This window comes from Lutra lutra, chromosome 3 (genome assembly GCF_902655055.1).
Source record: "Lutra lutra chromosome 3, mLutLut1.2, whole genome shotgun sequence".
NCBI classification, from domain to species: Eukaryota; Metazoa; Chordata; class Mammalia; order Carnivora; family Mustelidae; genus Lutra; species Lutra lutra.
The window spans coordinates 121998121-122023367 of NC_062280.1; the positions used below are offsets into that span (position 1 = coordinate 121998121).

Below are 25247 nucleotides of genomic sequence, written 5' to 3' on the forward strand. Positions count from 1 at the left end.
CTGGACTTATATTTTGCACTGGTGAAGGGATGAAACCTGCTCACAGACTCCAAAGGTGAATTTTTATGACAGGAAATATCAAACATCACCAACAATGGAAAGTCTTATTTTATAACATGTGCCAAAGGATAAGGACTTCCTATAGGAGTCTGATTTATGCACACAGAAAACAGGCCCATGTCCTGGTGGGAGTTTTTCTCAGGACACACAACACATCTCTTTCCCATTTGGCTTATTTCTGCATGTTGAAGGGCTTTTGAGCAGAGTGATGGAACTTCAAAAGCACTGGCCTGGGAGTCTAGAGACCTCGGTGTGGGTCCAAACGAGACCATGCAGAAAGAGATCCTGAGCTCACAGAGTCTTTGCTTTCTCATTTGCAACCAAGAAAAATGGTGCCTCTCTCACGTGTCTCACGCATCTGTGGGGAGGGCTGGTAACAGGATGCATGTGGAAGTGTTTTGTTAAATAAAAGGAAGGTAACCCGGCACCTGGGTGGCTCAGTCGTTAAGCATCTGCCTTCAGCTCAGGTCATAATATCGAGCTCCCTGCTCAGTGGGCAGCCTGCTTCTCTCTCTCTCCCGCTCCTGTTCCCCTGTGCTTGTGTACCCTCTCTCGGTCATAAATAAATAAAGTCTTTAAAAAAAAAAAAAAGAAAGAAAAGAAAGGTAAGAACAAACACAGTGGGCTTCACAGTCAGCCACTTGACGTGAAGGTCACCCGGATGTCAGCTGTTGTCATGATGCGCCGCACCCCAGCACCGACTACCTACCAAGCAGCCCTCTTCCCGTGGCTGGGGCAGCTCCTCTGAGGGGACTTCCCCTCAAAAACCTGGCTGATTGCAGGGGAATTCCTACACTTAGAATAATCTGTTCAAAACACATATTTTAGAAAACCTCCTGCTGGTCACTCAGACTTCCTCAGGTTTGAGATAAGCCCGTCTCGCTTCCCATCTTACAAACGGAAATCGCAAACACAGCGGAGAGAGACAGGCCAGCAGCTTGGGCTTAAGACCCTCAGCAGCTCTCATAGAGCCACTGCTTTAGATGCCGAAACCCTGGCCACCCAGAGCCACTCTCGAGCCACAAAGATGCACACAGAGGGGACAAACCCAGTTCCAGGGGGCTGACTTCAGTGTCAAAACTCGGGACACTACTTCCTTTTCAGTGGTTCCCACGCATCCAGTGCCAATGGCACCCAATCGCTTGGGGAATGTTCAGAATCAAGATTCCTGCCTTATGCTGGACCACGGAACCAAGTGCTCAAGGAGAGTGGGGAGTTTGCTGAGAATCCATTTTCAAAAGCATCCCAAGGGATTCTGATGCCTGGCTAACTGGGAACCATGGGACTTTAAGGCCAAACTTACTTAAGCCACCTGCATGGATCTGTTCTATGATGGATGGGTTCTGTTGCCTGTCCATGCAGCAAGTCACAATTTGGAGAGCAACGTACCCTGATCTCATTGGTGAAAACCTCTGCTCTAGCTACTTTGTCCCACTGAATGTTCCCTATATCAACAAAAAGAGCAGAATCCCTCTGTCCATGCTAACCTCTCCACATGGAGCAACATTCTCATCCAAAGAGCAGATCAAATTCTGCTTCATCGACTTTGAGGCAGCTTGGCTCCCACTTCTTGGTGATGGGTTCCATGACTCTTTGGCTCTCCTCCCTGTTATTCCCTGGCCCCCTGCAGCAACAATCTTGGTCTCTGATGTTCTAGAAGCATCGTAGGGCTTAAGATACTCATCACATTTATATTGTTATATTTTAGCTGTTTACAATATTCTGGCTAGCTGTTCATGTACCTATCTCTTTATATCTGTCCCCACCCCTCTCCCAGGGAAAAGAACTTCTGTAGGGAAAAGAAACATGCTTACTAGTCAGTGTCACTTGATTGGGTGAAAGGCCTGAATGAACAACTTTTCTATCTGGAATTTAAAATGTTACCATCACATAAGTCACTGTTATGTCTAATCTAGACTTGCAAACCATTTCCCAGAAATAGTACTTTTGAGCCTTTTAAACATAGGAACAGTAGGATCAAAAAGGGTCCTAGATATGGACATGCCAGTCTTCACTGATAACCTTTTATAGTGTTTATGGATCTTTTGAAAATAATTCTCCCAGGATACAGCTTTCTATCTGGATTCAACTTAGGGCCACTGCGGACTTCTGCTGCCCAGAGTGGTTGGTGATGGGAGTGAGTTACATCATACCTGAGCTTCATTTACACAAAACCCCGGACAGTGGATTTTGTTTCTACAAATGGTTTAATGAATTTTGTTTTAAACTACCTATGAATCATCTTCCCTCTTCTCAATTTAAGGCCAAAAACTTGCCCTAGAGTTGGGTCATATATATACTCTGTATCATTCAGAAAAGAATCTGCTTGAGCTCTTCTGTCGAATGGGTATTCAGAGCCCTCAGGTATCAGGATTTGGTATCCCCAAAACAATACCCCTGAGGTCTCCCCTCTACTCTCTCCTGGAAGCACAGCGGCTGGAGAGACTTCAGCTTCCTCCTGCTCTGGAAGCTTGCCCTCGTCCTGTGTCCAATTCAGACATGGGATTCAGGCTCTGGGTTTCTTAGCGTCCTGCCACAAACCCTCAGGTTTTACCTTTGGCTTGTCCCTTGGCATCCTCTTAACAAGTTGCTGCTCTTCCTTGGGTTTCTGGTTCTGACCCTGACCCTGTCCCCCACGCTGACACATGTGGGTTTGTCCAGGGCTTCTCCTCACCACTTGGTTACACCCTCGACGGCTCTCTGGCTGGATATCACCACCCCTTGGGGCATAAATCCTGAGCAGGAACCTATCTGGTTTCACCAAATCCCCGGAATGAACTCTTAGTGTGTACCAGGCACTACACTAAACACTTAATATAAATCATCACGGTCAAGCCTCATAAGCATCTTGGAATTATTACTGTCTGTTTATAGAAGAGGAAATTGTGGCTCAAAGAGGTTAAGTAACTGCTCCTAAGTGGTGGGGCTAGAATTCAAACACAGGTCTGTCTGGCTCCAAAACAAGCCTGCTACACACCTGCCTCCGTCCTGCCCTCTACTTAGCTCACAGGGACAGGACCACAGCCTGATGGGGCCCATCCTCCCCGGGGCCCACGCTCCCCTTGCCTGTCCCTGGCTGGAGCTTCCTCCAGACAGAAGGGCCATCAGGCCGTGCCTCAGGGTCCCCCAGCCCCTCCCCTGCTCCCCACCCAATCAGGGTACTCAAATAAAATAGAACCCACAATTTAGCAAACTCATTACTTTATCTTATGCTGGCATATCATTTAAAGTTGACTAAATACTGCGTTTGCTGTCACTTCCATTATACACACACACACACACACACATATATACATATAGTGAGTATAGCAGTATATGAAAAAGTCTTTGGAACACAATGAACCAGAAAACATTCAGAGCCGGAAAAGAGAAGATTCCTAAGAACCAGCCTTCCCAGTTAAAGAGAGTTCCTTCCTTTCCTTTCCAGCCACACTCATCAAAGGAACAGAGCCACCTGTGGGGGCAGGGCAGGAGCAGGGGAACACAGGAGGCGAGGTGAGTGCAAAGCCTTGCACAGAAGATTCTGCCATGCTCAGTCTCTTTCGCTAGGTCGAGAGCATTCCACTCACAGCCAGAGGCTGGGTCAGGCCTTCCCTCGGCCTTTGCAGAGTGTGGGAAGAAAGACTGGGAATCTTGCCCAGGGAGTGGAGGAATGCTGAGAGGAGGAGCAGCAGGACAGTGGGGGGCTCCCAGCACTGCCCGCGCCCTGCCGCCTCTGCTCTCCCACGCACTGGCGTGGCTGGCTCGGCTGTAATAAACACCCAGATCCACCCAATGGTGCTCAGATGAGTGGGGCACCCAGCACCCCTCTGGTCTCCATCCCAGCCTCATCTGGTCTGCAACGACAACAGGCTCATGGTACCCAGTTACTGAAGTGGACCCTCACAGCCACTCGGGAGGCAGGTCTGTGTTCTGAAGGCATTTATCAGTGAGCAACTTTTTAGTGAAACGGGAGTACACGCTGCTCTTGTTTTCTCAATCTGCCAGACACAGAAGCCATACCCACATCCCCGTCTGCTCTTGGCCAGCACAGAACACCAACCAAGACAAGAAAGAAGCACAAACTCTAACCTGTACTGCCCCAGTGAGGCCCAAGGCAGCCTTCAAGCTGTCAGCTGCAATTCTCATTCATTTCAGTCTGAGTTACTGGATTGGATTGAAAGCAAAAACAGAGACAAGACTTTTAAAAAGCATCCTATTGTATCCACATTGTAGCAGTTGGCTAAAATTCTTCCTGTGAAGTACCTTCTTTCTTACTCTTTTTAAAGAATACATGCATCACAATGTATATAACTTCTTAGGGTGAGAGCATCACATTTCCTTCACATTTAAACAGGAACTATCTTAGAGGACACCACTCACAAAAATACTGAAAAGTACAGGGGAGGACAGCACAGTAACCAAATACCGGGCAATACCACTTTTGAAAACAGAAAACAGTCTTTTTCAGAAACCAGTTGAGAGCCTTCCATACCCCAGATTAGCAAGGAACATTTTTATATACAGCCCAACAATAAACTCTTGTATACAAGAATTTCATGTAACAGAAGTAAACACCAGCACAGAAAAAACCAGATCCATAACTCACACAGGATGCTTGCTTCTTATTTTCTATTTCACACTAACAGCTATACCCTAATCAAAGCCAATTTCCTTGATTTACTACATCCACAACTAAAAGTACCCTCAGAACTCTGCACTAGGATGAATGAGCTTTCACAGACACAAACTGGCAAGCAGCAGCAAACAGAAAGCACCGTAACTTGGAAGGAAACGGAGTAGAATTAGCAATATTGCCACAATATAGTAATTCATTCTCTGCACACATACCCATGTGAAGGCTTTCCAGACTCCAGAATCTTGCTATCTCCCCTCTGGCTACCATCCTTCTCTTTGAAAAACAGCCACATTCAGAGCAGGACTGGGGTGTGACTGAGCATCACGGAGAATCACACAGGCTCTCTCAGCTACGGAAACTGCAGAAATCGCTTATTCACTGCTTTGACGCTGTGTGCACTCCCGGCCAGAGCGCGCTTAGAGGCTGACAACTCGCTCACTGCTCACAGCCACTAGGGTTAGCGGCTCCAGACATCCCAGGGATGTCAGGGAGGAAATTCTAAACTCAAGCAAAGCCTCCTCGTACCAAACCCAAACACACTCACAAGCGTATCAGGTGTGGTCAAGAGCCTTCGACAAAAGTGGGAGAAATGCGTTTGCTGCTTTTAATTACAATCCCAAAGGCTGAGTTAGACTTTTAGGGAGCTTTTAAAAAGGTATTTATTTCACGGGGGAAAAAGCAGAGAGGTCGCGGAGTTCAAAAATGGAGTTAGGATTTCATGACAAAAATCTGAGATATGTTAATTGTAAATTTATGAAATCACCTTAAAGGAAGGATTTTGTTCAAATATATATATGTGTGTGTGTGTGTATATTACTTTCATTCTACTATGTGAAAGTAATATGTCTATCTTTCATTATATAAAGTGTGTATCGCCTATAATGGAGAGAATTGCTGTTTTTTAAAGTTTCTCTCTAGATGACATACAGGTCATTTATTTCCCCCATACTCTTCACTATTTTCCAAGTTATGTCAATGAGCAAGTCTTTCTTTTACATTGTGAAACAATGATCTTTAACAAACTACACTTCCTTCAATTTCTTCATGACAGGAAGACGTTAGTTACTTTTTGACTTTATGAGCAAGATATAACCTACAGAAAGTAGCGATCACCTGGTGATCCCTTAATAAACAGTGGTTAAAACAGTAACAGTACCAGTTAGCAAATGCATGTTTTACACTGGTGGGACCCAGTGAACCTGGGTACAATATCTGCTCTACCCAACTGCTTAGGAAAAGTTTCTAAATCTCTAGGGAATCTAGGTTTCTGGTCTGTAGAATGGGTGTGACTGGGGTACCAACAACCCTGTGAGGGTTATTGAGAACATACTAAAGAGTATTTATAACAATACTGGCACTTCGTTAGAGATTAATAAACATCACCAATCACGCTGCCTCAACTTCAAAAGACCCAAGGTCAGTAAAACGGTGCTGGTTCCCACAAAACTCACACCATGCACTTACTAGGCAAAACTGCCTAATCAATTATATTGCCCATGCTGACTATGTGCTATATTGTAGACTGTTCTTATCTTAAGTATTTGTAGCTATTTCTACTGACTTCCTGTATCCCACCCTTCAATCCAGCTGAAGAGTTTTCTGGAGAACCCACAGCTTTAATAACCCACAACAAAGGTGAAATGGAGTGAACACACACACACACACACACAATCACACTCACAACACCACATCAGCTTCAAATTTTGCCTTTGCAAGTTTTTTTTTTTTTTTTAATGATTTAAGAAAGTCAAAGTTTTTAAATGATTAGTAAAATAGCTCATTCAAAAGGGGCCTATCTCTTCTTTTAAAAGGTGGGACTAGGGACGCCTGGGTGGCTCAGTGGGTTAAGCCGCTGCCTTCGGCTCAGGTCATGATGCCAGGGTCCTGGGATCGAGTCCCGCATCGGGCTCCTTGCTCAGTGGGGAGCCTGCTTCTCTCTCTGCCTCTGCCTGCTTGTGTTCTCCTGTGCGCTCGCTCTCTCTCTCTCTTTCTCTGATAAATAAAATCTTAAAAAAAAAAAATAAAAAAATAAAAGGTGGGACTAAACTAAATTATGGACTCAAAAGCTTCCTTGAAATTGTTTTTCAGAACAGTCTCTCTCCGTAAGGTAAAGTTTCCTATATGCCACAGGGCATACTAGTTGCACAGTACGGTCCATGCAAAAAGTCTACCTCATGAAACGTGCAAGTATACATTAGTAGCCACAGGTTTCCATAAACCCAAACGACCGCTGTGCAACACTGTTTACCATAGAATTTCCCAACTTTATTGGGTCGCAGAACTCTTTTATTCTAGTGACACATATTACTGCCCACAAAGAAAGTGTGTTAGAGCCTTGGTACACAGGGTGTGGTCCATGGACACACAGCACTGGCAAGACCCAGCAGCTGATTAGAAGTGAAGACTCTGGGTCCCCACCCACATTATGTGGAATCAGAACGTGCGTTTTAACAAGGTCAGGGGCATTCAAATACACATTTGGGTTTGGGAAGTACTATTCTAGGCAATTCAAGAAACTCGTTCCTCTGAGGCAATATCGTGAACGCTAGTGTGCCTTTTAAAAATCAATTCAGAAACTCATGAAGACCATGGAATGTGAATGGATAGATACGGTTTTAGTTAGAAGAAAGAGGTGAAATCCTAAACATTGAGATAAAGAGCAGTGAGAAGTTGGAATTAATTCTGATGGGTATTCGTTCTAAGTTTAAATTCCAGCAGGAGGCAAATAAAATCCAGAGTGTTTTCATTTTCTTAAATTTGGGGTTTGTTTGCTTTGTTGGTTGGATAAAATTGCAAGTTGTTAAAAAGAAAAAGATCTCTTTGCCACATTTCCTTGGTATTGTCCTAAGAGTCTGTTTGCTCACTTTTGTCTTTCACCGGCAGCTGGTACACAGGATAGCTCTTACATCCCAAGGACTTTTCCAAATCCAGAGATAGGGTCAAGGCACTACACTGAGATCCCTGGGAGTTTAGGATCTTAAATCAAAGGCATTTACTAAGTAAACCTACTTTACTGCACACCCAAAATGAAACAAAGATAAAAAGAAGGAGAAAGGTAAACAAACAAAGACTGTATAAATGAGGCATCTTATCAAAGGATACTGATGATACTGACTCAACAACACTTCTAAGATATTTTTGGAAGAAGTAATACAGAGGTTTGACTTACAGCTTAATTTTTTTTAAGTGATTAAAGGCTATATTTATAAGATCAATAAGAATACTACAACAAAGACCTTAAGCATAGTTGAAAAAAGTCTTGAACTCCACCCCCGCCCCAACACACACATTAATCTATTCTCCTTGGATAAGACACCACTACATTACATGGTCAGGACTGGGATTTACAAACATTGATTACTGGCAACCCTGAAAGAATTAAGTAAGGGATCAGTCCCTCAGGGGAGGAGAGAAATTCAAATTATATCCTAATATCAAATATTTAGAAATCAGTGAAAATAAAGTAAAAGTTGAAAACACATGGAATATTATGATGATTTTTCTTACACAGATATAGAAATTAAAGTGATTTTTCAGCAAAGTGATCCTAAGACCCATATATATTTACACACACCTATATGCAAAGGAAATGCCATAAAACAACTGGGGTAAGTTAGTAGTGATACCTCAGACTCAAACCAGTGGTCATGTCTACTTCTCCAGGACTGTTTCTTGAGATCAACTAGGTGGTCATTAAGGTTCCATTTAGCTCTGAATTTGAGATCTTCTTATTTTAAATACAATATGGCATAGATTTTCTTATATGACCACCTTCTGCTTTGTGCAGAAAGAATACCAGCACTGGTTTTCTGCTCAAAGTTTCCCAGCTGCTGCAGCTTCTTCACCAAAGCAGCAACCTTTTCTGCATGGTGGAAAGGTGTCCTTAGCCTAGGAATATCCTAGCAACTTTATGTCCCCACTAGGTTTAGATATGGCCCCAGAACCAAGAAAGGCACAAGACAGGAGAAGACCCAGAGGATAGAGTGACACTATTCTTCAGCACAATATTGTCAGCTTTAGAAAATGGGCTCAAGATCGAATAACACATCACCACGAACAGAGAAATCCCTACATCTGGCTGGACTGAGCTACAGTACAAAGTCCCATTTGAGCAATGACTAACCAGAATCAAGAGTAAGAGAGAAAGAGAGAGCCCACGCAGTAGGAGGGACTGTCTCCCTGTTGATGTGGGACTCAATCTCAAGACCCTGGAATTATGACCTCAGTCAAAGGCAGATGCTTCACCGACTAACCCACCCAGGCGCCCCCACAGCATGTGTTCTGTGTACACACTCTCACTCTTCTCTATTACTGATATGGGGCCGCAGTTCCTAAAGCTGGAATGGGGGATTCTTTAACAGGAACTAGTTTGCTACATTCGCTATCTGTTATTCAAACCAATGCTCCCTTGTCCACTAGCACAAATAACTAAGTATCCAGAGTATTCCCTTTATTCTGAAAGGATTAAAAACAAGCCGTATTATATAGCTATAGACCAGTCATGCTCTTTTCCAGGGAAATATAAGAAAATACAACCAATTTCTGAAACTTGTATACATTATGTCTTCACTCAACATAATACGTAACATATACCATTTTCTAGAACATACTGATCTAGCTGTAGACACTATTTCAATATGCTGCCTGCTCATGTATGGATGGCTAAGGCAGGCTCAATCAGGCCTTCCTGAAACATGCCTCAGCACCCAGGCTCCTCACCACAGAAGGGGAGGACCCTGTCACACAGAGCACACAGGAAATGGAGCCCAAGTTATAAGAAGCTGCTGGGTGAGAACCACCCAGTGCAAACTTAAAGACACACAGGATGTAAACGTGCCTCTCTTTGTGTCTTCAAAGCTACTCCTTTTCAACCTGTGGTAACGCAGACTTGAACATACAAAATGATGGAAAATTTTCTCTGTGGCAAATAAACCCTCCCGTTTGCCCTTACTCCAAGCCCCAACCTCTCCAAAAAAGACACTCTTCCCGAGTACTGTTTATAATAATGTTTAAACTTCAGAAACAAATAAAAATTGCCCTTTAAAAGAAAAGGTAATATATATAATGTTTAAACTTTAGAAACAAATAAAAATTGCCCTTTAAAAGAAAAGGTAAGGTCTTCATTTTACGACTTCTGTTTCTCCCATCTTCTGTAAACACCATGTGTTTGTTTTTTTCCCATTCTTCCGGACCTAGTACGTATTTCGTATCTGTTCTGTATTTATGTATTTGTCTTTACATCCTTAAGACTGAGCAGGTTTCAAACATAACAAGAGCAAAATAGGTATTGGATGAATTTCCCTTTCTTCTTTTGTTTTAATTAAAGGCAATTATTAGGGCATGGTCTTAAAAGCCAACACACGGGTACACTTTTGTGCACATAAAAAAAATCATTTTGTGTTTTGTTCCACCTTCCACCTTCCACCTGGAAGACAGACGGTGGAATGGAAGCAGTCTGGGATTCCAAGTCAGCCTGATCTGGTCTCAATGCCAGCTACACTACTTATAACTGAAATCTTGCCTAACTGAGTGAGGAAAAAGGTCTGAGTAGTTTTGTTTTTTTTTTTTTCCGATTTTATTTATTTATTTGACAGAGAGAGTCACAAGTAGACAGAGAGGCAAGGCAGAGGGAGAGGGGGAAGCAGGCTCCCTGCTCAGCAGAGAGCCCGATGTGGGGCTCGATCCCAGGACCCCGAGATCATGACCTGAGCTGAAGGCAGAGGCTTAACCCACTGAGCCACCCAGGTGCCCCAGGTCTGAGTAGTTTTAAGCCCGGATGAATTCATCTCAGAGAACATGGACAGAGTACAAGCACTATGTGGTTGTTTGCTACATGTTTAGATCTCTTGGCTCTCCTTCAGGGACTTGTAATAATCTCTCCTCTACTATTAAAATCCAGTTTCTGAAACTTGCATTTGACACAGGATATTTGAATGACTTTTTACTTTTTTAATCTAGAAAGATTAAAGAAATCCAAGTTTTAGAACTGAGCATGTCTGAACCATTAAAATGATAATTTCAACAGTTTGCTGGAAAAAGGTGAAAACTTTTTTTTTTAAGAGAGACTAAAACATTATACTCCTTTTTAAAAAAATCCCGATTTTAGGCAGTGATTAAGGCATGAAATACCAGCGTAGATAAAACTCCTAATGGAGCTAACAACATCTCTGAAACTTGTAGGCACTACGGTTCAAGCCACTGATGTCCATGTTTGTAATACTTGTTCCTGTATACGGAATAACTTCTAAATTCCTCTGACTGTGGAATCCACACTGTCTCAGAACATGGTCAGGACTGATTTTAACATGCTCAGTGTTAGCAGGCAGGAAAACATTCTTCCTGCAAGTACGTGCCTAAAGACAAGTGAACTGAGTCATCCTGTTTCACAAATAAATACAAGCACTGCCCAGTATCCCCTTGGTAATAAAGTATAAAAGCAGGACAGGGAAAGGAGAAGAGAACTAGACCAGACTCATGACATCCACACGGGGCAACCAAAGCTCGCTATCACCAATCCTTCAACCTGTTACCATCACTGTCAGTAGGTGCTAAGTAAGCAAAATCTGATTTTGTATTTTCTCTGATTCATTACTGAAAGAAAACTCTTGAAAAGCAGCCACAGAAAGAGATAATCCAAACAATAAGAGATCAGACAAAAGGTTTTACAGTTACTTCAAGGCATCACATATGCCTTAATACTGGCTGTTGTGTTTCTTTTTCTCTTTTAACAAAAAAACTTGGTGGAGTCTCTAAAGTGATACTTTGGAACATCCTTAGACAATGCCTAAAATCTTGGGTCAAGATACTCAACATAAAAAAATTATTTTTCTTAAAATGTATTTTAAATTTGCTTAACCTACATTTGGATAATAATTAAACAGAATAATGTTCCATAAAGACTCCTAGTTCTCTAGGACTTCACTCATTTGATTAAGTGACTTGTCTAAGGTTAAACTGCTGGTTAGCGCAGTTAAATAAGTAACTCAGAACTCTGGCTGGAAACATGGCCCACTGGTTCTCAGTACTTATGCCCTGTGTAAGGAATACATCCTTCTGGTTCTTTGCAGGAATGACAGCTTGTATTTGGTACACATTTACTGTGCACCATGTCATCCTCACACATCGGTGGGGTATGGAACAAAGGAGGACATTAAGACTCTGAGGTTAAGGTCACATAGCCAGTCAACAGGATTAGGATTCAATTGTTTTCTTTCCTTTTTTATTTTTTTTTCTTTAAGATTTTATTTATTTCACAGAGAGAGAGAGAGGGATCACAAGTAGGCAGAGAGGCAGGCAGAGAGAGAGGGGAAGTAGGATCCCTGCTGAGCAGAAAGCCCGATGCGGGGCTTGATCCCAGGACCTGAGACCATGACCTGAGCCGAAGGCAGAGGTTTAACCCACTGAGCCACCCATGCGCCCCCTCAATTCTGTTTTCTGACCCAAAGATCTGTCAATGAGAAAATTAACTTTCATAACAGTAAATTAGAATAACAAATTAGAAATAGTATCAACAACAGCAAACTAAGGCAAAGGAAAAAAATGTATTTTCTTTGTTTTGACTAGGTAAAGAATATATCTAAAGTGTTTTAATAAATTTATTGACTTAATCACACAACTTTTCAAAAAAATTGCTTCAGTAATTTCTTACCACTTATTTAATTAAAAAATCAAGAGTTAAAACAGCATAAACTTTTCGGGCCTCCACCTCCTTTATCTTGGTGTATTATTTCATAACCGTAAATCAAAGAATGGAACTTTCTGATGCATACTTAATATTACTATTTCTTTCAAAAAACATTCAGTAAAAATAAACGCAGACCCATCTGTATCCATGAGCTTTCAGGTACTGTAAAGCCAAAATAATTTTTTTAATAAGGTAGCAAGACAAAAGTTTTTTAATTAGCCCTAACATTTAAGGGAAATGAGAAACAAAATTGATAAAACACTTCTGTACTAAAACTTAAGGTCCTGACTTCCCCCACGGCCTGGCAGCCGCCCTCCCACTGCATTCTGGCTCTGCCCTCCCAGTGAACTCAAGCTGCCTTTGCCAATCAAGGTCAACACTGTCCTTCCTGCCACAAATCCAATGTGTATCTTTCAGAGTGCCCAATTTCACTCTGGATACATCTAACATTGCCTGCTAACCACTCTGTCCCTGAAACTGGGCCTCCTCTGACATCTAGGACACCACTCACCAGTCTGGCCATTCCTTTTCTATCTTCTTTGTGGATTTTGTTATCATTTACTGGTCCCCAAATGTTGCTGAGCCTCTTCTAATCTTTCCCATACACCCTGGATGATAACACTGCTTCCAACAGCTTTAAGAACAACCATTCATTTGCTGAGGACTTTCAAGTCTTTACTTCTCTCTGGGGTCTTCCTCCTCAATATCAGACTATTACGATGAAGGGCACGGTGCGAACATCTTCACTTAGTTGTTGCACCTGTGCCTCCAATTCAACATGCCTGGAACAGAATGGAGCCCCCCACTCATGTGCTATTCTCTTACGCTCTCCAACACCCAGGCACCTGCGTTTCAGCATCCGAAACATCCAACTGGCCTGCCAAATTTTCATTTCTCCAGGACTATGGCCATGTGGTCTCTTTCTCTCTCTTTTAAGATTATTTATTTTGAGAGCAAGAGAGAGAACATGAATATACAGGTGGGGAGGGACAGTGGGAGAGAGAGTCTTGAGCCTTAAGCACACAGCCCAACCCAACAAAAGGCTTGATCTCAGGACCCTGAAATCATGACCTGAGCCCAAACCAAGAGTCAGAGGCTTAACCGACCCCACCACTCAGGCACCTCAACTATGGTCTTGTTCTTAGATCAGGGCTCTGTCTACTTGACTTAGCAATGACTCTTCCTGTCTGCAGGAAGGGCACAATCTAGCCAGCCATGTCTCTAAAATGCAAATCTGAGCCCCCTGCTCCACTTAAAACTCTAATATGGCTCCTCGTTGCCCCCAGGCTAGTCTAATCCCCTCTCCTGGAAGCGTGGAAGGGGCAGGCTCCTTACCTCTGATCTCTAGTCTAGACTTATCTCTCAACACTCCAATCCTTCCCTCACCTCCTCCTGCTACAGCCAGGAAACCCACTGAAGGGGTCCTCCCACAGGTGCAGTCGGACTGCCTGAAAACCCCAAGTCAAAAACATCACACCTGCACTTATGCCATAAATGTCTTAACTTAAAACATATAAAAGTGCAATGCGTTCATCTTTGTTATCACAAAGGACCAGAGGTCTTCATGTATGATTATCTGACTGGAATTCTGCATTCTTTCTTGCCTAGGTCACACGAGAATGTGTCAACTGTGATTTCCAGCTCTGGCTTCTTTCAAGTACAATAATAACCAGAGACACTTGTGAAGTATTCTGAATAAACATTCCTGGATTGATCAATCTTTCTTTCTTTCTTTTTTCCTTCCTTCCTTTTTTTTTTTTTTTTTTACAGCTATCAATTCTCATCTAATCGGACAGAAAATAATTTTTGGCAATTCACCTTTATTGAATCTCTACAAAGTACTCAGTTTGGTTTTCACAGAGCTGAGTCTCTACAGTCTTACATTTCATTTGTTTGTATATCTAAGTAAGATCTATAATTATAATAACTGATACAGCTGCCATAAATGAGTTTGGAGGCATGCCCTTGACTCCTGGTAGGATACAACTCAAGCAGGGTCGAATGAGTAGCCTACTAAGGCAAGCCCTCAGCATGTTGCAGGCTCCAGTCAGCACGTGCAGGACACCTTGAATCTGAGAGGCCTGCAGATGGGGTAAGAAATATGTTCTCCTTTCTCTGGCTTCCACCCTTTGCATATGCTATTCCCTCTGCCTGGAACATACCTTTCCCTCACAACAAACCTAATCTAACTTCTATTCACCCTTCACACGTTGTCACCGGAGAGACTTCCTTAGCCCAGCAAACTCCCAGAAGCCTGTGGCTATCAATTTTGTCTTTTAGAAACTAGCTAACTAATTGCTGGAACAGGAAAAGAAACATTTGGAGGGTGACCTTCCCCTGACCCCAAGCAGGACTACCTCTGTGCAGAAGAAAGTGCCCCACAGTTACCTCAGCTTCTTTATGTTAAAATCCCCGCTCTGGGAGGGGCATAAGCTTTATTAGCATAACATACAATATATGTATGGGAATGTTTTCTGAGTGCACATGTGCAACTTTAAGTCTGTCCATTACAGGCAAGGATGAGGTCTCCCTTTGCATATTCATTCCAAACCCCAACAGAAGGAGCCTGCTTACCTGTGTGGGAGGCATGGCTTTGGAAATTATCCTGTATTCTCTTTATTTACTATAAATAAAGATTATAAGGCCACTTGTAATGCCACTTGTAAGGCCACTCTACTTGTTGTAGTTGGTCTGTTTCTCACCAAGGAGAAGACTCATGCTGGTTCAGTAACCAACTCTCAACTTGGATGTCATTTTCTCCGGGAAGTCTTGGGACTCCCCAGATCTGATCTGCATGCTCTCCCTTCACCCTGAGCTCCCTTATCCTGGCAACGGCTTTAAAGTCCCAGTACCACACTGGAGGTTTGTGAGAATGGCTTCTGGGTTCTTCACAACCACCCACTCTCTAGCACAGTGTCTCACTCGTAATAGGGCAGAGATTGAGATATACAACATCACATATATTTATTAAGTGGGTCAAAACAAATGAGGTATCTCTAAACCAAGAGCACCTTGGGCATTTTCTGAAATATCAGTTTTTGATTATGTCCTAATGACATCTTCTATCACTTGCCAATAATATTAGTCGTATCAACTGTATAAGGCTGAATAAACTTGTTTTACAACCAATACCAGTTCCTCAATGGGGAAAAGTAGATAAGTACACCTAAGGAAATCTTTCCCGTTTCTGAGCAAATATTTCAGTACAAAATCAAATTGAAGAAAGAGAAGTTGAAGACATGGAGACAATGTCACCCCTGAGTAAATAATCCCCAACTGTACTTCAAAACCACCAGGCTGTCAAGGTAGCCGTCCATGACTTAGTACACTTTTTCTTTCCTTTAGACAAACCAACCTTAAATCTGTGTAGGAAGCATGCCGCAGGCGCAAGAAAGGAAGGCCTGGGAGCCGTCCTGGGGGTGGCCGTTGCTGGGTGGGATGTGGGGGCGGGATGCGGGGGCAGCGCCTGCGTGCACGGCCAGGCCACGTGGGCGGGGGTCGCCTCTACAGCCCCCGGGGTCCTGGGATGGGTCCACCCCAGTGCAGGCGCGGCTGCACACTGACCTCAGCTTCAGAAGAGCCCCCAGTCGGCTCCCCCAAGAGGCAACCACACCCCATCCTTTCTGTTTGAGCCTTTCACATGATCAGCGATTCAGCAAGGAGAACTTCCGGTGTTGCCACGGGGTTCACCCCACCAGATCGCCTACTGGGAACCCCAAGCCTCCTGGGGCTACTCGCGGAGGAACAGCACCTACCTCTGCGAGAAGCCACAGAGGGGGCTGAACCCAGCCTTAAGGCCCTGGGCAGAAGCCAGTGCCTATGGGCAGTTAGCAGGTATTTGACCACACTGGGATGGCCAGTGGAGTCCACCGCAAAAGACAGTAACTAAGCTTGTAATGCGCTAACTAGGACATGCTCTCCTTTCCATCTCCTGGCCTGACAAGGTCTCCATGAGCCACTCCACATGGATCCGCGCCATGGAGAAACAGCAACAAGCCGGGGCTTATTCAGTGGTAGACACCATCGCCATCACCCTCTTCAGGGTTGACGGTTTCTCTCAAAAAGTCCTCAATTTATTCCGTAGCAAAACGAAAAGGCAGTAAGCTGGATTTCTTATCACTAAGTAACTTATTTTGGAAATTTCTATCTTATCTTATTCCTCACTTATCTTTGTATTCCGGCGGTAGCTCCCCGTAGAACCCATGATCAATTTGAGTTTGGTCTGTACTATTTTTTACTTGTTTTCCTACTGACACCAGAACCAGGAATTTTTAATCCCACGGAGCAGGTTTTCAAGACAGGTCTAACTCTTGGGCAACATGCGTTTGAGCTGCGCAGCTCCACTAATACACAGATTTTTTTTTTCGATAAATACAGTGCAGTATTGTAAATGCATTTTCTCTTTATGGTATTCCTAGTAACACGTTCTTTTCTCTAGCTTACTTTATTATATGAATACATATGATAATAATTATTAATAATAAAATAATATATAATAATATGTATAACATACCAAATATGTATTAATCAACTGCTTATGTTATCAAGTAGGCTTCTGGTCAACAGTAAGCTATTAGTAGTAAAGGTCTGGGGGAGCCAAAAGTTACACACAGATTTTGGATTGTATAGGGTATGTGTTGTGGGGGACATGCCCCTAACCCCCACATTATTCAAGGGTCAACTGTACTTCCTCCCTCCACCAATCATTAGCCAGCTCTAATGTGCTCAGACAGGTTGCCCAGGGTATAATTTGGGTCATTCTGTCAAAAAAAAAATCAAGATTTTTTTATACACATGTATTGGTAAAGATGTGGAGAAAAAGGAACACTTGTGCACCGTTGGTGGGAACGGAAAGGGATGCAGCCACTGTAGAAAACAGTATAGAGGTTCCTCAAAACGTTAAAAGAACTACCATATGATCCAGTAATTGCACTACGGGGTATTTATACAAAGAATATGAAAACAGTAATTTGAAAGGATATGTGCACCCCTATGTTTACTGAGGCATTATTTACAAAAGCCAAATTATGGAAGCAGGGCAAGTGTCCACTGGTATATGAACAGATAAAGAAGATGTGGTATGTATATATATACATATATATACATACACACACACACAATGGACTATCAGTCACGAAAAAGAACGAAATCTTGCCATTTGCAACAACATGGATGGATCTAGAAGGTAAAATGCTGACTGAAATAAGTCAGTCAGTCAGAGATAGACAAATACCACATGATGTCACTCATATGTGGAATTTAAGAAATAAAACAAACAAAGGAAAAAAGAGACAAACCAAAAAATGACTCTTCACTGTAGAGAACAAACTGACAGTTAGCAGAGAGATGGTGTGTAGGGGATGGGTGAAACAGGTGAAGGGGATTAGATGTACACTTATCATGATGAGCACTGAGTAAAGAATGGAATTGCGGAATCACTATATTGAACACCTGAAACTAATATAACACTATATGTTAACTAGAATTTAAAAAACAGAGATGTTCTTTGTATACATCATGCCTTTAAGGGCTGTATTTTTTGGTTGCTTTCCTAATGAAAAATGTAGATGGGGGTTATGATTTCGAGTTTCACAATGCCATTGTTAACAACTTCAAGCATTACATCATTCTGCTGTAGACTGTGTAGTTCTGGCCTAGGTCATCAGAGGGCTACACTGGCTTAATTTGATTCTCTTTCCTAGCTTGCCAAAAGTGACTATATTCATAAGAAATTAAGATGTAAAACTATTTAAAAATCAAATCAAGCAACAATTTGAGTAATTTAGAAATATTTTATTTATTTATTTATTTATTTGACAGACAGAGATCACAAGTAGGCAGAGAGGCAGGCAGAGAGAGAGGTGGAGGCAGGCTCCCTGTGGAGCAGAGAGCCTGATGCGGGGCTCGATCCCAGGACCCTGAGATCATGACCTGAGCTGAAGGCAGAGGCTTAACCCACTGAGCCACCCAGGCGCCCCTAGAAATATTTTTAAAAGCCATAAGAAGTGTAATCAATTCAGGGTTCCTGGCTGGCTCAGTAGGAGCATGTGACTCTTGATATTGGGGTAATGAGTTCGAGCCCCATGTGTAGTGCAGAGTTTACTTGAAAAAAATTAATCAAGTCAACTTGTCAACTTCATGTCTCCTTAGAAAACCATTTTATTTTTCATATTTAATTATTACTGTAGCTAATCCTGTGTTCTCTCCTCTCTTATGTGGCATTACTAAAAATACTCTAATATAGTACTTAATGGTTAAGGAGAAGGCTTTTAAAAATATAACGAACAGGTATTTTTTAAAATGGCATCCCCAAATCTACTGATCTTCAATGTCATACTTTAGCTCCTTGCTTGTAACCCATAAAGATTCCACAGAAATGTGATCGCTGAGGAAACTGAATGTTTTCCTTTCTGGGAAATGTTTCCTTTCTGGTTAAGATAATCATTGGGTTTATGTCACATGAGCAAGCTAATCTGAACTCGATGGGTGAGATGAGTAGAAAGACAAGGATGAACAGACATAAGAAGAATAATTTTGGAAAGCAATCAAATTTGACTTCTGATCCGTAGACTAGTAAGGGAGGATGTAAAGCTGGAACCCAAAGTAAATACGGGCAAATGAGGAGCATGGGTAGGCGGTGATGTAGCAACTTGCCCTGGAACTTACTACATAAGCTTCTCATAAGAAAAAGCAAAAGGCAGTAAAGATAATTCTCTAAGAAAAAGTTATCACAGGGCAGGCATGTTTTGCTAAGACCCAGGGAGAAAGAAGGGCCACAAACACCATCACCAGTAAAGCAATAAGGTTTTTAATAGGATGGCAGCCTCCCAATCCTGAACTTTGTAAGAGCACATACAAGTACCATTGTGATTCCTGATCCGAATCTATTATTTCAATACCACACCCATTGGTCAATAAACATTACTGATGACTGCTCCTTGTGACCTTTCTTCAGACTGTAAGGGGCTAGTAAGGAGAAAGGACAGTCCTCTAACAAAGGCAAGCAAGAAGGAAGTGCTGGAAAGGAGCACAGCAAGGTGCTGAGGAATGAGTACTGAGAAGGGGCAGCTCACCTCCACCTGAAAGGAGTACGTCTTCATTTCTTAACAAAAATCAGTTTGCTAATATTCAAATTTCTACATTTTGAGGAAAATTTAGTTGTGGGCATTTCTTGATTTGCAGATTTGGGGAGCACCTAACCAGGAAGGAGGAAACATACTTTCATTATTTTTTAAAACTTTTGTGATAAATTTCAAACAAACACAAAAGTAGAGAAATCAAATGATGAACCCACAATTATCAAAGCCAATTTTTCCCCGAACTCCCTCAGCAGCTTTTGAGTATTTTATTTTTTTATTTTTTATTTTTTTAAACATTTTATTTATTTATTTGACAGAGAGAGATCACAAGTAGGCAAAGAGGCAGGCAGAGAGAGAGGAGGAAGCAGGCTCTCCACGGAGCAGAGAGCCCGATGCGGGGCTCAATCCCAGGACCCTGGGATCATGACCTGAGCCAAAGGCAGAGGCTTTAACCCACTGAGCCACCCAGGTGCCCCAGCTTTTGAGTATTTTAAAGCAAAATTCACATATATTGTTTCATGCAAAAAAACATTTTAGTATGTACCCATAACAAATAAGGACTTAAAAATAACTACACAATCATTATCCCCACTAACAAAATGAGCAATAATTACTTCACTGAATTCTCAGTCCATGTGCAAATTTCCCCAACTGTCTCAAAAGGATCTTTTTATTTTTTGGTATCAGAATCCAAACAAGGTGCATATACTGCATTTACCAAATATAATTTGGATTAAACCAAATTTATCCATTTGGGTGACATGTACCAGAGATCATGCATTCAACACATGGGCTCATCGAACTGGCTGTCACCTCAGCACTTCAATGGGCTGTAGATCTGGACCCAGTCCTGTCCCACTCTTAAAGCAGTGGAAGGGCCAGCTCTTGGCACATAGGAAGGAAAAAGTGCAGCAACCAGAAGACAGAAATGCTGGAGCTAGTCTGTCATGGACTCACCATCCCCTGGGCTGTGTTTCCCAAATCAGATGATGGAAGTGCTGGCGATTTTTACAAGTACCGTACTGCTCATCTGTGCAGGAAAGGGAGCAGGCAAGGGAAGTCGGTGGGGAAGTCAGTGAGACATGCTTCTATCGCAACGAAGTCCAGGACCAATGGAGGTGGGACATCCATATCACAGAAGAGGGCATAGCTCTTGCACTAGGTAGCAGGGCCAGCTCAGTCACTGGAATGGTTGACCCACATGATCTCTGGCTATGCTTACCCTATCACAGGGTCTGCAGGAACAAAAGTGATGAGTAACTGCACTAACCTATTACTTAATTCACATGGTAGGAAATCTCCAAATCTGGTGGCAGAGACTCAAATCTAGCTCCCAGATCTCAGGTGGTTTCCACACGTAGAGCCTCTTCATGAGGCAGAAGCCAGGTAACCTTGGGGTAGGTATCCCAGAGTCACAACTCTTTCTTCCAGGCTTCCTGAAAGGGCTCTTCCACCATTTACCTGGTAATTGTGCCCTTGGCAAAGGGAGACCCTCCCACCCACCCCCAACCCCCCTGCCCTCGTAGTAAAATCTAAGCCATAATTCTTCCTAATCCTTTCTGACTGAGAGGAGAGAGGGCCTCAGCAGGGATTTAGCTTGTGTGGATAGACGGCTAGGACAATGGCTTGGCTGAATGGCTTGGAGGAATGTGGAAAGAACAAAATAGGTAACGGACTGATTTGGGGAAGGAGTACAATTAGATATACCAGAATACACTCAAAGCATGAGAAATCATCTGTCCCATGTGAATGCCCAGTTGTATCCCACGTGAATCTGATTGCAAAAGAGGTTGTTTAATAATTGTGCGAACACTGTGTTCCACTCTGTGAACGCCAATCTTTGTTCCTAGTCATCTTGATGCTTACTCAGTAGGTTCATGGAGAAAAAAAAAAAGGCCATGGTGGCAGAAATGGATGCCAAGCCTGGGCTAAACCACAGGGTGTCCCTCTCAACCAAGTTAATGATATGGTTCCTTGAAGGAACCAGACAGCTCCTTGTGGAGAGTTGATTACAATGGACCCTTTTCATAATAGAGGGGTAGATGATCTGTCCTTAGTGGGAAAGACATTTATTCTAGATCTGGATTTGTTTTCCTTACCTGTCAGACCTGATACACTGTCACAGCACCTCGCAGGACCATGCTTCTACCCAGGGATGCCGCGGGGAACGCGGTGATAGGCCAGTGCCCGTGAGGGTCACAAGTGTTATCCTGTTATGGTCCAGAAGCATGCAATCATGGCTGAATGTAAACAAAGTAACAGAGATGGCTTGGGGACACACCTTGATATTATGATGCCATCTGGGATAGGGTATGCATGCTGAAGCAGTGTCTGACAAGGTGATGTTCACCCACAGCCAGAATACAAAGGGCAAGCACAGGGGCCACTTCCTCTGATGACTTAATAATACATTTGCAAAATATTTTCTTCCTATTCAGTAACTCTGCCCTGTCATTCTCCCAGGAGAGAAGGACTTCCACGGGAATCCACAGGCCGGGCCCCACTGGATTAGAACCAAGACTGGCCACTTTCGCCTCCCCATGCACTGGGAAAATGAGCACCCAAGACAGACATGGTTGTCTTTTGTGGTCAGTGCCACTACGGTTTCTCAACTGGACTTATGCAATAACCTCCACTCAGTCTCCCTTCCTCTGCCTTTTCTCCCCCAAACTGTCCTTCCTCTCTAAAGCTTCAATCAGTGCCTATCACTCCCTCGCCGGCAATGGCTTCCCCTTTCACTTAGAATAACTCCAAGTTCTACCCAAGACCTGCAATGCCCTTTCTATCCGGCCACAGCCTCCCCGCCAGACTGTAACGCCCTCTTCTCCTGCCCTTGTTTCCTGAACTCTGGTCACCCCAGCCCTCTCGCTGAACCTCAGACACGTCGAGTACCAGCCTAACTCTGGGCACCTGATGTGCCTGACACAGGACCTTTCCTCCCTCAGATCTTCAGCTCCTGCTCATCTTTCAAGCGTCCAGTCCAGTTTCACCTCCTTAGGGATAACCGGGTCACCCTCTGCCATGCTCTTCCTGACACTCTCTACCACATCGACCACGTCCACTTTCCCCAGAGTGACTGTTACTGCCCAAGAGAAGGTATTGACTGACTGACTGAATTGGATGCAACGCTAGAATGTGAACTTGGCGAGGCTTTATCCTCTGCCCTATGCCACATGGTCAAACCAGTGCCTGGCAGGCTCCAGTTGGTGCCCCACACATTTTTATAGATTGACTGATTTTTGACAGAGGGAGGGAGAGAAAAAAGATGACGGCAACTCTGAGCAAGCAGGGCCACTCACAGCTCCACAGATCTGGCCACCTCAGCTGGCAAAGGACACTACCAAGCAAGATACTGGGCAGGCGCAGGGGGAGTGTGCGATGGGCACGCGATGAGCAAAGTCAGCAATAGCACGTATGGCCTTGCAACCGGAAGCAGGAGAGAGACATTTCCTTTTGTGGTGTCACGTGTATGTGCATAATATTTATTTATCTTCTGTTTCCTTTCCTCCCCCACCTCCTTCCACTATGACGATAAGGGTGTGCTGCTTAAATTTCCCTCTGGGTATACAGTGGAAAAGGCACTGCAACTGAACTGGAGAAGAAACAGCTACCACTCAGAGGGGCCTAGACTCGGCGCTATTTGCAGTAACTGACGAGCCTCTGGGCTGTCTCCCTCGAGGGGAGGAGTGAGAGTGTCCTTAATTATACATGGAATAGGTGCATCATGTCAGAATGACATTTAAGGAAAAAAAAAATGAACACCCTCCACCCTGCTTCATTTTCCTTTATGGAACCACCTGCCCTGTTAGAGAGTCACTTGTTAATTCATTATCCCCACACTGGAATATAAGTGATTTAAGGACTTCGTTCTGTTCCCTGATGTCACCCAGCACATGGTAAGCACTCAGTAGTTAATGGACATATGAATGAATGAATGAATGAATGAACGAAGGAATGAATGAAGAACCTGTCCAGAATCTATTTCTATTTCTAATACTACTTGGATTTCCTCTAAGGGGAATGACTTCCTTTCCACTGTGTCCAGCCTCAGTGACAGGGTACCATGTACCTGCCTCCCAATATGAAGGCAAAGGATCTCTGGAGGCCCCCAGCCCTTCTCCCTGTTCCAGTGCCACCAGGCGGTAGACACCTCACTTAAGCTCAGGAGTTGATTTCCCTACCCTGGGACTTTGACTCTTGAGCGACACAAGAAATGGCTGGCCCTTCATTCATTCCTATGCCTTCCTGTTACGTGTGTCCCTTGGCTTCTTCCAGGTGGCTCCTTGGTTCCCAGGAACAACCCTGAAGGCCATCTATTTCCTAGACTGGTTCTTCAGCCATTCTTTCAACTCTGGGGACATCAGACACCCTTCCAATAAATTTCCTTTTTGCTTAAGCTGGTCAGAGTTCATTTCTGTTCCTTCTCAACAGAAGAACATTAAAGCCAAAACAAAACACTATTACAGAAAGCACATAAATCAGCTGTTTGTATGTATACAGGGTTGTTGGAGGAGAAATCACCTACAGTCCTTCCATCCTAACCAAACCATTTTCATTTTTGCATATTCCTGTTAAATCTTTGAACATTTGTGTTCACGTCGTGTATTGTTGCAATTGTGGTATACGTTATAGGTTGAACTACATCCCCTGTATGGATACTGAAATCCTAACCCCCAGTACCGTCAAAGTAACCCTACTACGAAATAAGGTTTTAGTAGATGATCAAGTTAAAAGGAGATTATTAGGGTGGGCCCTAACTCAAGGACAGGGAGAAAGCCACATGAAGGACAGGGAGAAAGCCACATGAAGGGGGAGGCAGGGATGAAGGCAATACATCTACTTGCCAAGATGCAAGGCACCCGAGACAACTGGAAGCTAGGATGGGAGCTGGCAGAGACTCTGCGACCCTGCGCTCAGAAGGAACCACCCTGACAATGCCTTCCTCTCACTTCCAGCCTCCAGTGCTGAGACACAAATTTCTCCTATGTAAGCCACCTGGTTTGTGCTACTGAGTTACAGCAGCCTTAGCAAACTCATACACTACACGTGATTTTATTTTCCATTTTTCTTCTCACTTTAAAATTGTAGCCGTCTCTTTTCCTGCTGTTGCAGGGTCTTCCTATCTATGTTGTAAACTGTTGTGAGGTAATGACCCACACAGCTCCCCAACTCACTAATCTGCTATGACTAAACATTTACTTTGCTTTGACTTTCATGCCATCACAATGTTGTGAAGAGTATCTTGTGCATATAGCTTTCTTCCTCCTTTTGGATGACTTTCTGAAAACACACCACCAGGGGTAGATGACAGGATCAGAGGGGATGAACATGAGGCCCAGCGCTGAGTGGCTTTGCAGGAGGACAATGACTGCTCACTGTCTCCAAGGGCACACAAGTGAATGAATTTTGAATTCTGAATGTGAAGAACACTCACATAAGGTAATGGGAAAGCGAGCTCTGAAGGGAGAAAAGAGAGGAACAGGCGGAAAGTGAGACTCGGGTTGCCTATAAACTCATTTAAGGAATTGGGACTTTATTCTAATAGTGGGAAAGAGTTGAACATGAACAGTGACTCTGACTAGAGTGTATGAAAGCTTGGCCTGAGGAAGTAATGGGGAGGCTGTGAGGGGAAGGGTTAAGGAACCTGACAAGCAAGGCGACCCTGAGAGCCAAAGGATGGGATTTAGTGACTCCCTTAGGAGGGGAGTGAGGACTCCTAGATGTCCAACCTCCTCGGTTGAGGGCCTGACAAAGGCATGAGATATTCACAAATTTCTTCAAGCTCCACCTGCAAGTCCTACCGTAA

At 43.4% G+C, this 25247-nt stretch overlaps 1 protein-coding gene across 7 annotated transcripts in view; it reads right to left on the minus strand.

Annotated features, from left to right (window-relative positions):
- The window catches only part of SPATA13 (spermatogenesis associated 13), a 198314-nt gene that overhangs the window by 27665 nt on the left and 145402 nt on the right, over nucleotides 1-25247 (minus strand). Inside the window, exon 1 of one of the 7 annotated variants that reach the window (XM_047722930.1) lies at nucleotides 15718-15810. The exons of 4 other annotated variants lie outside the window; for them this stretch is intronic. Coding sequence is in view for 1 of the 3 variants with exons in the window: in XM_047722928.1 (XP_047578884.1) it covers nucleotides 4891-4945 (55 nt within the window). In the remaining 2 variants the exon portion in view is untranslated. Of the gene's footprint in view, nucleotides 1-2614; nucleotides 2635-4890; nucleotides 5114-15717; nucleotides 15811-25247 lie in introns of those variants that run through there. 2 more of the 7 variants (XM_047722928.1, XM_047722931.1) reach the window with 2 other exon arrangements.